This window comes from Cynocephalus volans, chromosome 14, assembly GCF_027409185.1.
Source record: "Cynocephalus volans isolate mCynVol1 chromosome 14, mCynVol1.pri, whole genome shotgun sequence".
Classification (NCBI taxonomy): domain Eukaryota; kingdom Metazoa; phylum Chordata; class Mammalia; order Dermoptera; family Cynocephalidae; genus Cynocephalus; species Cynocephalus volans.
In genome coordinates, this window is record NC_084473.1 from 24,491,122 (window position 1) to 24,503,908 (window position 12,787).

Here is a 12,787-nt window from a genome sequence, read left to right on the forward strand (position 1 = left end):
ATTTTTGTTTTTTGAAAGTACCTTCTCTTAAACTTACAAAGTTAGTATTCATGAGGTTTGTGGGAGCCCTCATGGACTGATCATGGCTAACTAAATATTGAGTGCCCTTCCTCCGAGGCATGTTTGGTGGAGCCATGACTAGAAATGGGGGCTTCCAGGAGCCAGACCAAACCATGCTTTCTTTGGTGTAGCTATAGAGTGCGATTTATCTGGATCTTGGAAATTAGAAAGGGCATGAGAGCAAGATCCCACGTGGTTTCCCAAATTACCGAAGTAAAAAGAGAGGTCCCAAGTGTGGCAATGTTCTCTTAACAGACACCCCAAGATTCCTCTAATTATATTATTTTCAAATTGCCAGCTATATTACCCTTGAGCCTACTAATCTGGGTCAAGGAGACCCCTGTAGGAGCCTCCTATCCTTATAACTTGTACTGTCTAAAGTTACCATCTTTAAGCCTGATGTTGATAAGCACATAAAAGGCAGTGATAATATGAGGGAGGAGAGAAATGTTCAAGGAAACATACCCTTCATGAATAAACTGAACCCCCTGCCTTGGACTGCTCATTTTATTTGGTGTTAGAGATCTAGCAGTGAAATTTTATGGTGTATTGAGTCATTGGGGAAATGGAACCCTGAGCTGTTCCTAGAACAAATTCATACATCTTAAGTCCTTCCAGAGTAGGACTGAGAGAATCTTCGATCTAGACTCAAGTAGCCCACAGCTTAAGTGCACCCACGGTCATAAAAACACCATTGCTGTTAGGGACCTAATCAGTCTGTTGTTACCCTAACATGTCCCTTTGTAACATGCTGATCAATCCTACAGCCACATATTCAAATGATACAAATAACTATAGATAGTCTACATTTTATGGATTAGTGATGTTAAAAAAAAGAGTGATTTTATTCTCTGTAATCAGTATCTGTTCTTTAGACAGAAATAATGATAGAGCTAATGATAATACTAATACATTAGCCTGGTGTTCCTATTCTTTTGGTAACATTGAAATTTGTTTTTCTGATTATCTAAAGGATATTTAGAGGATATTCTGAACCACAATTTAGTCTCCTGAATGGATCTACCTATTATCTGGGAGTACCTTGAACAAAATCACTGTTATACATAGGTACTTAAACCAGCTATATCCCTTACAACTAATACAATTATTAATTCATATAGTCTGTAAGTCAAAATCTTGTAAATTTGGTTAATACTGGTTTTCATTTGGCAAATTTGTATTGAGTATCTACCGTGTGGCAGGCTGGGCTAAAGGCTGGGGATACAATAGTGAAAAAGGCAGACAAGGTCCTTTAACTACAGTCTGATGATAACCATGGACCTGGTTAACCCTGACCCAACCATCTAATTCCTGAGCCTGTTAAACTGCAGGGTAAATCGTGGGTTGAACAGTCACTCAATGAAGTCTTATCTAAACGGCCAAGCAGTTCTGCCCTTAATTATAACCCTTAGATTTGAGAAAAGAGAAGGGAAGGAGGGAAAGAGGGAGGGAGGGAAGAAAGACAGAAGAATTGCCAGCTGAGGTCCTAAAGACACTCAAAGCACCGGAAAAGTGGCTGTAACTGAAGGCAGAACCACAGCACCAAAGATTTTAAAATAACAGTTATTAGCCATTTCTCTCAAGTTCTCCAGCAGCCCAAATAATCCTGTGATGCTGTAATATAACAAATATGTGTTTGGTCCTGTCCCAGGTTCCTGGCACAAGAGCTTCTACAATCTTTGGAATCTCCAAAGTGACAAAGGGATCTTTTATATACTAAAGAATGACTAGTGGCTGAGGGATCTTAGATAGCTTCAGGACTGGGGCTGGTCACCAGAAAAATCCAGACATGATTGGAGGGTTGAAAGTTTCAGCCCCCGCCATCAGATCTTTGGGGAGCAGGGAGAGGATGGAGACTGAGTTAATCACCAGTAGCCAATAATTTACTCAATCATGCCTATGTTATGGAACCTCCATAAATCCCTAAACAAAGGGGTTTGGAGAACTTCCAGGCTGGTGAACACATCCATGTACTGGTAAGGTAGTGCACACCACCTCCATGGGGACGGAAGCTCCTGTGTTCAGGGTCCTTCTGGATCTCAACCCATATATCTCTTCATCTGGCTGTTCATTTTATGATAAACCAATAAATAAATGTAAGTAAAGTGTTTCCCTGAGTTCTGTGATCCATTATAGCAAATCATCAAATCTGAGAAGGGGATTATAGGAATCCCCGATTTGTAGTCAAGTCAGACATAAGTGTGGGTAACCTTGTGACTGGTATATGAAGTGGGGGCAGTCTTGCAGGACTAAGCCCATAACCTATGCTAATTCTGGGTAATGTCCGAATTAAGTTAAATTGTAGGACACCCAGTTGGTGTTTGCAGAGAAATGGAGACTTGCTTGGTGTAAAAAACCCACATATTTGGTGTCGGAAGTGTTTTGTGGGTAGAAAGAGATCTTAGTAGTAGTTAATAGTGAATTCCCAAAGGAGAAAGCAGCAAGAAGATGGGCTAAATGAAAATTCTCCATAATAGATCTATAGAGCAAGTTTGGGGAAGTAAATTCTTCATTTAAAAAGTCTTTTACGGGCCAGCCCCGTGGCTCACTCGGGAGAGTGCAGTGGTGGTCGCACCGAGGCCGCGGGTTTGGATCCTATATAGGGATGGTTGGTGCGCTCATGTGGTGCAGACCACACTGTGCCGAGGGTTGCGATCCCCTTACCGGTCAAAAAAAAAAAAAAGTCTTTTACATTATTTTATTACCCATTTAGGGCAAGACATTTTGACAGGGAAGAAATGAAACCATTCCAGCCAGAACCTGGAAGAAAGAAAGGTTCATATTTTAGCTCTGTGTTAAATACTCCATCTTTTTGTCTTTCACTCAGTAATGATATTGATTAAAGCAGAAGCTCTACTTCCAAAGTCTTATGGTCTTTTCAGCTATACATGTTAAAAACATTGTTCAATTATGTAAAGTCATTCAGTCCAAATTTAAGCCTCAGATCTGAACCTTAGGTGGGTCTAGTTTAAATCTTTGAAGTGGATAGAGGAATATTTCTATGTAAATCAACACAGCAGCATTTCTTACCTCATACCATGGTGGGGAAAGCTGAGGAAAAAACCATTTGTACCAACTCATGCTAAGGATAGTCCTATGAGACCGTGAACTCGGACATGAGATCAAGACCTTGGCCTGGGAGAATTCCCAAGACATGCACACAATAGGCTCATTAGTGGCAGGCTTCAGAGTCTAGTTTCTCATTTTTCCAACTTCAAGGGGATGACGATCTCACAAAGAATGAAAGGTCACTGAAACGAACATGTTGTTATTTAATCCTCTGTCTGCTCAAGGTTAGCTTTAAATTGACCTGAGAAATATCACAGTGGTGCCAATTCCTATTTCTTGGATTACATGGTAAGCCATAAAATTTTTAAAAATGAAATGTCTACTGGAAGCTCTACTGCTACTGTTAAACTAAATATCCATAATGTCTGCCACCTTCAGAAAGAGAGTTCTCAGGGAAAGTGTAGGGTGTTTCCAACTCATGTTTCACTTTAAGTTGGCACATTCAGAGACAGATCAGGAGGCGCTAGTCTTGGCAGACTGTTGGAAGTAAATTCCCGGCAAGTGGTTACAGCTGTGGAGTGCAGCTCTGGGGTTGAGAGGTATGAAGAGAAGGAGGGGAACGCTGCTGGTCAGCAACTACAGGTACAGTGATGCCCTGGGTCAGCAGGACGGATATACGGATAACAAGTGGAGACTGGCAGGGAAATGAGTGGAGAAGGGAGCTGGGAGGATAAATGGTCTATTTCCTTTCCCTACAATACAGTCTCACGCATTCCCCTACTTGTGGCAGGCATTACCAACATCTGCTTCTCTGCTACTTCCAAACAAACATGAGGATTAGCCTTCCCAGCCCCCTTGAAGTTAGTGTGGTTGTGTGACTTGCTTTGGCCAATGAAATGGAGTGGAAGTGATATGTGTCACTTCCTGGTAGAAACATTTAATGGCTGGGCTTGATTTCCCATCCTGTTCCTCTATGGCTTTGCCCTTGTAAATGTACCTATTGATGCGGAAGTGCCATAAGATCGAAGCAATAAACTTTGTGTGAATGAGGAAAAAAAGCAAAAACAAACCAAGCAAAAACAAAACCAAACTCGCTTTTGTCACATTAAAGCCATGGCGTTTCTGGGATGCTGTCTATCTTGCTGCCGTATGCTACGTTCCTTTCCTCCTTCTGACAATCTGTCTCCTCCTCACCCCCTTTTTGCCTCTTCCCCTCACTACTACCTATCTCTTCCTTTCCTTTCCTGTCCCCTTTACTCTATGATTCCACTGCTCTCCTAACTGGAAACAATAAGTATGATGTTTTATAATCCTATTCTTAATCTAAAACTTGGATAAACTTGTGTTTTTTTAAAAAAATGGGTAAATTTTTTGAATTACGCATTTTATATTTCTCTCTTGGAAAAAGAAAAGCCCTGAGGTCAACGAAAATTCAGCTTTAGCTTGTGTACAAATGTATGCTTTGAAAACCTTACTGTGTAATATAAACAATGGTGTTACTATTGTGGATATGCCCTCAACTGATTTCTTGTGTGTGTTAGTGACTATAAGGAAAAATAAAAACAAACATAAACCTTCCCCAAACATATGCAACAACAACACAACTTAGAAAAACCCGAGCACCCTCTGGAGTAGGCTCTGAACAGGAAATCACTTACAGTGCAGTCAGTCTCTTAGTTGTCATCATCAATTTTGTTAAGAAGGCTAGTGGAGCCGGAGCACCCAGAAGCCTATTCAAGATTGTAGGACATCTAAAGTTATCAAAAGAACTACTCATTTTCATGCACAGTTGTTTATGACATGAGGTCACCCCCACCACCCCAAAAGGTGTTTCAAGCAATTAAAGTCACTCTAGACACAAAACAACAGACAACGAAAGAGCAGGAAAATGCAATGGTGGCCTGGCTAATCATGCATATTTAAATAAACACAACAGCTGTGTACTTAAAAAAAATTCAATAAGCTCTGGTTTCAAGTAACAACATGCTCTACTAGTTAAACATGACTCGGACTTTTATCCCATTTTACAACGCCATGGAGAGAACTACTGAGGCTTGTACCCATAACCAATTCTTCAGAGATGATACTAAGCAGGTGGGAGCGGAGAAAGTATATAACCTTTGTATGAGGCAAAGAAGAACATGCAAAAGGAGCAAGAGTCCACGGGGAATTCTGAAGTTCACTTACTGCCTGCTTTTGCTCTTCCTCCTAGAGGTGTTGAAGATGAAGCAAAGACAGAGGGAAAAAGGAGAGAAATTAATATCCATCACCACAAATATTAGGAAGAAAGGATAGAAGAATCAGGCAAACCTGGCCAGGCCCATGGGTTCTGAGATCGAGGCCCCGTCCACCATAAGAGCATCAGCAGGCAAAGCAAATGGCAGACCTCTGCCCCATCCAATTAATTCATTGCTAACTTCTAGAGTTGGAAGGAAAGAACCTTAGAAACCATCCAGTCCAACTTCCTTATTTACAGATAAAAGAGGCCTAGAGAACCTGATTTGCCTAAGGTCACATAACTATTTAGGGTAAACTGAAAGAGGAAGTTCAACCATGACTTAAAATCCTGAAAATCATTCTGTTTCACCATTCGCAATGTTCACATGTGTTTAGGTACATTTATCCAGGCTAACGGTTCTCAAAGTGAACACAGACCAGCGTGAGAGATGCACATGTTGTGCCCACCCACCCAGCCCTACTGAGTGGAAGCTCCAGGGTGCACACAGCAACGTGTTTAGCTTTCAGCTGATTCTGACGCATACTGGTTGGAGAATCATTGATCTATGACTTCCCAACTAGCAATTCCACTGACCACAGGTTCTTTTCTTATTTAGCCCCCTACCCTCATTAAATGTGTTGGATCTACACCCCTATCACTGTTTTCAGGCTGCTTTGTCATTTTTTTCAGGGATGCACTTGCATACCCACTTCTCCAATACACTGAAAACTCCTTCAGGACCCTGAAAGACCTTTCAAAAAAGAATTCTCAACCTCAGTTTTTCATTAATTCAACACAGGTTTATATAGCACTTCCTAGGCATAAGGCACCAGAAACACAAAGATATGGTCTCTGCCTTTAGAGCCTTACAGTGACGGTAGATTAGGCACTTGCTAACTATCAGTCGACTAACCAAATGAACCCACCACCAGACACTGTAGGAAATCACAAAGAGGACGACATAAACACTTTCAAGTTTCTCTCTCCTCGGTCCTTTTTTCCTCAGCTATTCTGTCTTTTAATGGGTCTCTTTACTTCCTCTTTTTGTGCCTCATAATAGTTAACTATGGTCACGAAGCCTCAGCTCTTTGTCCTGGTATGCAAATCTAAAAGCTGTGCAATGGTTCTATTTAAACTTGATCCATCTGTGCAAGTGGTCTTTACTGAACACTTGTCTAGGAAGTCTTAGGAATGGATAAGTGTTCCTGCTCTCACATAGTCTGCAGATCTGGGTGCGATGGCGAGAATAATTTCAGTAAAGCAAAGGAATTAACAAAGAGAGAAGGTAAGAAAAATCTTGGAGAAAATAATTTTCATTCCTGCAAGGGAGAGACATGCACTAGAAGTTAAATGGGCATCAAGAAATCTTTGGAGACTCCAACTCCGCACAGGGAAGTGCTCTTCATGATCAAAGCCAGCTGCTGGATGCCTGACCACACCTAACCTCACAGGGGCCCAGGCAGAGTTAGCCTGAAGAAGGTAGAATCTGTTTTTGTGCCTGGCATGCCTGGCTCTAGTCAGAAGGGGTTAGAGTTCTGTAGTTGGGAAGTGATCTCTCTTCTGGCCAGACTTTCCTATGGGGTAGGACTCTTTTCTAGGCAAGGCAAAGTGCCATAGGAAAATTGTTAAACAATTTTAAAATGTGTTTTTATTGCTGACAGTAAGTTTTGAATTGAAAACTGAGATGGTGGGGGAGGGATGGGGCAACCCTAACAGGCTGAAATTGTATCTGAGGTCAGAAGACCAGTATGCAATTTCTAAGACACCTCCCTATCTTCACTGCTTTCCCTGGGTTTGATATTGGAAATAACATTGCATTGGTTTAATAGAATAGGGGAATGTCAGAAAGCAATGTTTCATGCTTGTACATTTGGTGACTCTGCTGTATAAGTTTGACCAAAGACATGAAATCATTATAATTTGCAGTAGACACATGTCAGGTTAGGATGGATATGGTAGGAAGGATAGCATTTTCAGGACTTAGAGTCCTCCTATATGCACCAGTATTGGGAGAGGGTGGACTTTGGCAAAGTGTTACTTAGGATGGTATTGTATAATTTAAACTCACAAAAGTTATTCAAATAAAGCCTTTAACGCTCTGTAAACACAGCAAAACAGGTCAGATATAAGTTCTTAGAAACTTTGTCTTATCAATTAGTTAGCTGGGCTCAGTAAACATTGACTGATGATAACGGATAGGACCAGCTTGATTTAAAGGGGGTAATGATACCTTACTTATAAAGTGCAAATTTGGAACTGCTTGTGTCAGTTAAAAACATGTGAGTCTCTTCCACACGGGGGATGCCTGGCTAGGGGGCCAAAGTAATGGCATAGCCACTAAAGTCATCTATACAAAAATTTACATTCAAACTAGGCAAACATTTGCAAATGAAGATGAAATTCAAAACTGCAGAATTCATCTGCTAAATGTGCTTCAAAGCAATATCAGAAAAATGGAAAATGAGGTAGAAAAATATTGGGAATATGCATTAGAAACTGAAACACCAATATATGACCATTTCTAGATTAAATAAGAAGTCAGAGGTAGAGATTATCTATATACTCATTAATCGGGAAAAAATGTAAGGAAAAGATATATACAGAAACATGGGTACCTGAGTGTCATCAAAAAAACTATGTCATCAAAAAAAAAAAAAGAAGGTCCCTGACATTCCTTGGTGACAGGGACTGAGTCTACTCACCACTATATGATAAATACCTAACATGACACTTAAGAACTCAATACATTTTTGTTAAATATACATATGGCAATTTTTACCACGCCTTGTTCCAAAAAAAAGGATTAAGATTTTTGTTGAATGAATTATAAACAATGGCATGTATGCTTCTTTAAATTATTATTTTCAGATAAAAAGATAAAGTATATAAAATTTTACTGAAGCAACAGAATGAAAGAACTCCCTGTGTAATGGAAATTTACTGTGTGATGTATTTTAATTTATGAGTATCCCAGACCATGTGGCTTGATTGTCCATTTGACTAACTGCTTACAGCTGTTTTATGAGCAAATTAAATGCTAGCAGACTGAACATCAATGAAAGCAGGATAGTCCTTTGAAACTAAAATTAGGATTCTAAAGTATATTTTTATTGTAGGTTGATGAATATATTTTTTTTTTTTTTTAAGATGACCGGTAAGGGGATCTCAACCCTTGGCTTGGTGTTGTCAGCACCATGCTCAGCCAGTGAGCAAACCAGCCATCCCTATATAGGATCCGAACCCGTGGCCTTGGTGTTATCAGCACCGCACTCTACCGAGTGAGCCACGGGCCGGCCTGATGAATATATTTTTTTAATAGTAGGAAAACATCTTTCAAATTTTAATATAAGTCAATGACTCCTATGTATGACCTTTTAGGAATGTATATAATACACAAATTAAGAGTATGTTACAATTCTTTTAGGAAGCTGGACACTAAAGGCATGAGACTTTCAACTGTGAATTCTATTCGATGGATAAAAAGACAACATTCCTAGGTTGTGTTTGCAAATTCTTCCTCCCACTCTGAATGGCCTCAACCTGTCAGGTGGGTGAATGATAAAGCATTTAAGAACCTGGCAGAGGATCCTACAAAATGGGGCAGCAGGGTCCTGATTATTTTAATGAAATTATAATGTAAGACAACAGCATTTGGAATTAGAGTTCCAGGCATTAGCTCATTCTGCTTAGTCCTAGAATATAAGCATCAGTGGTACACTACAAGGTCACAGAGGTATGCATGGGGCTCCAAGCCAGTAGCTCTAAAGGAACGCTACAGATAATCCAATGGAAAGGAACATGCACTTTGTTACTTAGGGGAAATGCACTCTGACTTCCCCTCAGTTTGCCTTTTACAAAAATCACAGTGGGACACCGTCCCATCTGTGCCTGGGTAATGTTGAGAGCATCTTTCTGAAGGAAAGCTTTGACACAGAGAAGGGGTGAGGGGATCCCTCTATTATCCCCTGTCCCACGGGTGGTACTAACCACAACAGCAGGGCCTTTAAAGCTCATATGACTCCAGATGTTCCACAGGCCAAGTACGCTTAAGTACATATCTGCTGTTTTGAGTGGGTGATTGGGATGCTTAGCTGGATATTCAACAACTATTAGAGGGATTTGGGCCAGATTTTTGCATAAGGTTTTCTTTAAACAAGGTCTATTTAGAAACAAAATATTTCTGAGGAGAAATCCTGCTAACAAGGTTAATGCAGAAACATGTCCATGCAAAATAACCCAAATACCCAGGACCAAAGCTAGAAAAAGAACTCAGCTCAAGACTAAAAGAATTAATTGTCTTGAGCAAGTAAAAGTCAGTTTAAAATATAAATGCTACATTTATCCAAGTTGCTAATACCCATTGGCTTCATTATTAAGGGACTGGTTTAGAATGGAAAACTTGATGTCTCCAAGCTGATATTTTCTTGGGCTACCACTCCTAGTCAGACCCTTGTCACTTCAGGTTTAGATGGTTACATTAATCTCCTATAATCCTTTAGCTTCTGCCCCTTCTAACCTGCCCACATATTTTCCTAAACTGTTGTTTTTAAAACCTTCAATGACTCTCCTTTATCATAGGATTAAATTCACCTCCATCAGCCTGGCTTTTGAGGCACTCCAAACTTTGTGATTTTCACTCTGGCTGCTAACTCTGTGTCATACTACAAAACACAACGGGTTCACAGCATTGACAAACAGGATCCTAGAGAGTAACAGCATGAGCAAGTGCTGCTGCTACATAACCAGGCAAGTATTTCTGCTCAGTGCCAAAAAAATTCCAGGTGAGGATATTTAAATGCCAAGCATGCCTTTCTCTGCTCTGGGGTGTAAGAGTTGAAATATACTTTTCAACAAAAATGGATAGGCCTAAATTATTCTAGATTTATTTGGGTCCCCAATATACCAAACCTAGAGCTAACATGCTATTTCACTCGTAATATGGTAAAGTAATTGATTAGTATTGGTTTGATTGGGTTGGTTTGTGTGATTTTTACTTTTATGTGTCCACTTGATTAAGAGATGCCCAGATAGCTGGTAAAACATTATTTCTGGGTGTTTCTGTGAGAGTGTTTCCAGAGGAGACTGGCATTTGAATCAGCAGACTGAGTGAAGCAGATCTGCCTTCACCAGTGTGGGTGGGCATCCTCCAATCCATTGAGCACCAGAATAGAACAAGCAGGCAGAAGAAGGGTGAATTTGTTCTCTCTTCTGGAGCTGGGACACTCATCTTCTCCTGCCCTTGGACACTGGAGCTCCCCTGGTTCTCAGGCCTTTGGACTCCGGGACTTACACCAGCGACCCAACATCCATCTCTCCCCACATGCCTCCATGACTGGGAGTTACACCATCAGTTTCCTCGGTTCCCAGGCCTTCAGACACAGACTGAATTACACCGCTGGCTTTCCTGGTTCTCCGGATTGCAGATGGTCTATCATGGGACTTCTCTGCCTTCACAATTGTGTGAGCCAATTCCCATAATAAATCCCCTCTTAGGTACGTATATACAAGGGTACTTCAAAAGTTTGTTGAAAAATAGAACCAAAAGATAATGCAAATCTTTTCCATAAATTTTTTTGAAGTACCCTAATATATCCTATTGGTTCTGTTTCTCTGGAGAATCCTGACTAGTAGTTTGCCTCTGTACTACTTATTAAAATAGGACACTTAATATTTGTTAGGTATTTAGGTGGAATATCTGAAAAGTTGCCTTAAAAGTAACTTTAAGTATTTGAGAAATATTATTCATTTATACATAGCTAATATCCTATTTATAAACATTTTTATTTATTCATAAAAACAACTACTCAAGAACATTACTCTATTTCTGGTTACTAATTTTTTATAATCAGGCTTTACACTAATTTAGATAACTTCTATACATTAGGCTAAATTTATGGAGGTTTACCTGAAAACTGGTTTAAGGCAGTGACAGTCAAGCCTTTAGCCTCACCCTGTTCCAACATCACAGGGAGGCAGAAACTGAGGCTGTGGTGGGAGATGAATGATATGAGCTGAGCAGGTGGGAGGAGGTGACCAGAGAGTGGGCGGCGGGCTCTTACCTTGAGCAACTTCATCAGCCCTTCCAGTTGGACCATCAGTTCCCGCCGGCTCTCCTGCAGTGCCGACATCCTCTGCTCCAGTTCATCTTTCCTTTGCCTGTCCAAGAGGAAAAGCCCATCAGAAATGAAACTCTGAAGATAAAGGGACCCTCAAAGAAGGGTCTAAGGCCAAGTGGAAAAGATCCTAAAGCCAAGGTCAAAGCAGAAGGGATGTTGAAGAAGGCAGCCTATGGCAGCTTGGCAGACTGTCAAGGTTTTCACCAAGGAACCGAAAGCTCATTTGGGCATCAAGACAAGGACAAAAAAGCAAAGCAGGTAGTGATGAGAAGCTGAGCAAGTCATTTAATCTCTGATACTTCATGCATAAAATGGGGATAATATCTGTTTTGCCTACTTTTCTGTACTGATGTAAGAATAACATGTAAAAGTACTTTGGAAATTACACATTGCCATATAGAGAAAAAGAATTATTAATATTATTAAAGTGGATGATTTTTAAAATTCTTCTTCAGAAAGTTAAATGCTTCATTCAGAAAGATATATAAAACTAGTCCAAATTTAAATTAATAGTGGGGAAACTGTATGAAATTTAGATTCAGTAGTTAGTACTTCTAGCACCAGACATCGGGTTTGAGAAGGGTGACAGAGATCAGGATGACTCCTTGTGTCTAGAACACACTTTTCCCAGAGGACAGATTTCATGTCATCTATTCTAGTTTGATATGTCCAAAACCAGACTGAAGACTTTTCTCCCCAAATAGTTGTCTTTCCCAATTTCTGCTACTTTTTTCCCCAGGTGTCATGGCGGAAAAACCCAGTCGTCTTTGACACTTTCCTCTTTATATCCTATATTCAATCAGTCACCCAATTCAGATGATTCTTTCTTAGAAAATTTATGTGCCTATCTTTCTATTCCCACTTCTCTCACTTTATCTAAGTGCTCCATACCTCACACATGCAACAGTCTCCTGGTCTGATTGATCTGATTTCATCTCTTATGGTGAGGAAAAAGCAATGGAGCATAAATCAAGAGACTTGAGGTTTGGTGCTGACCGTACCATTTACTAAACATGCAATCTTGGACAAGTCACTTAACCTCAATTTTCTCTCATCTAATATGAGACTAATAACAAAGAACAGCAGCAATATTCTGAGGATCAAATAAGATAATTGTTATGAGAGTGTTCTATAAACTTTAAAATGCTGATCAAAGCAAAGCTGTGTTCATTTTGTCATGCTATAATGATCGCAACAGAACTTCTAGCATCACTGACCCTTGCCCTGAACAATCTAGACCTGTGATGTCCAACATAGTAGCCATTAGCCACACGTGACTACTGAGCATTAGAAATGTGGCTAGTCTGAACTGAGATGAGCTGTAAGTGTAATATGTACTCTGGAATTCAAAAACTAAGTGTGAAAAAAAGAAAGCAAAATATCT

General features: G+C 40.1%; 1 protein-coding gene across 19 annotated transcripts in view; it reads right to left on the bottom strand.

Moving 5' to 3' along the window:
• The window catches only part of DTNB (dystrobrevin beta), a 291,517-nt gene that overhangs the window by 27,794 nt on the left and 250,936 nt on the right, over positions 1-12,787 (bottom strand). For 10 of the 19 annotated variants that reach the window (XM_063077630.1, XM_063077631.1, XM_063077626.1 and 7 more), the window contains 2 exons: positions 11,347-11,443; positions 5,257-5,277 (listed from right to left, as the gene is read on the bottom strand). In XM_063077630.1, the coding sequence (XP_062933700.1) occupies positions 5,257-5,277; positions 11,347-11,443 (118 nt within the window). Of the gene's footprint in view, positions 1-2,743; positions 2,821-4,727; positions 4,821-5,256; positions 5,278-11,346; positions 11,444-12,787 lie in introns of those variants that run through there. The other 9 variants (XR_010021624.1, XM_063077635.1, XM_063077632.1 and 6 more) reach the window with 3 other exon arrangements.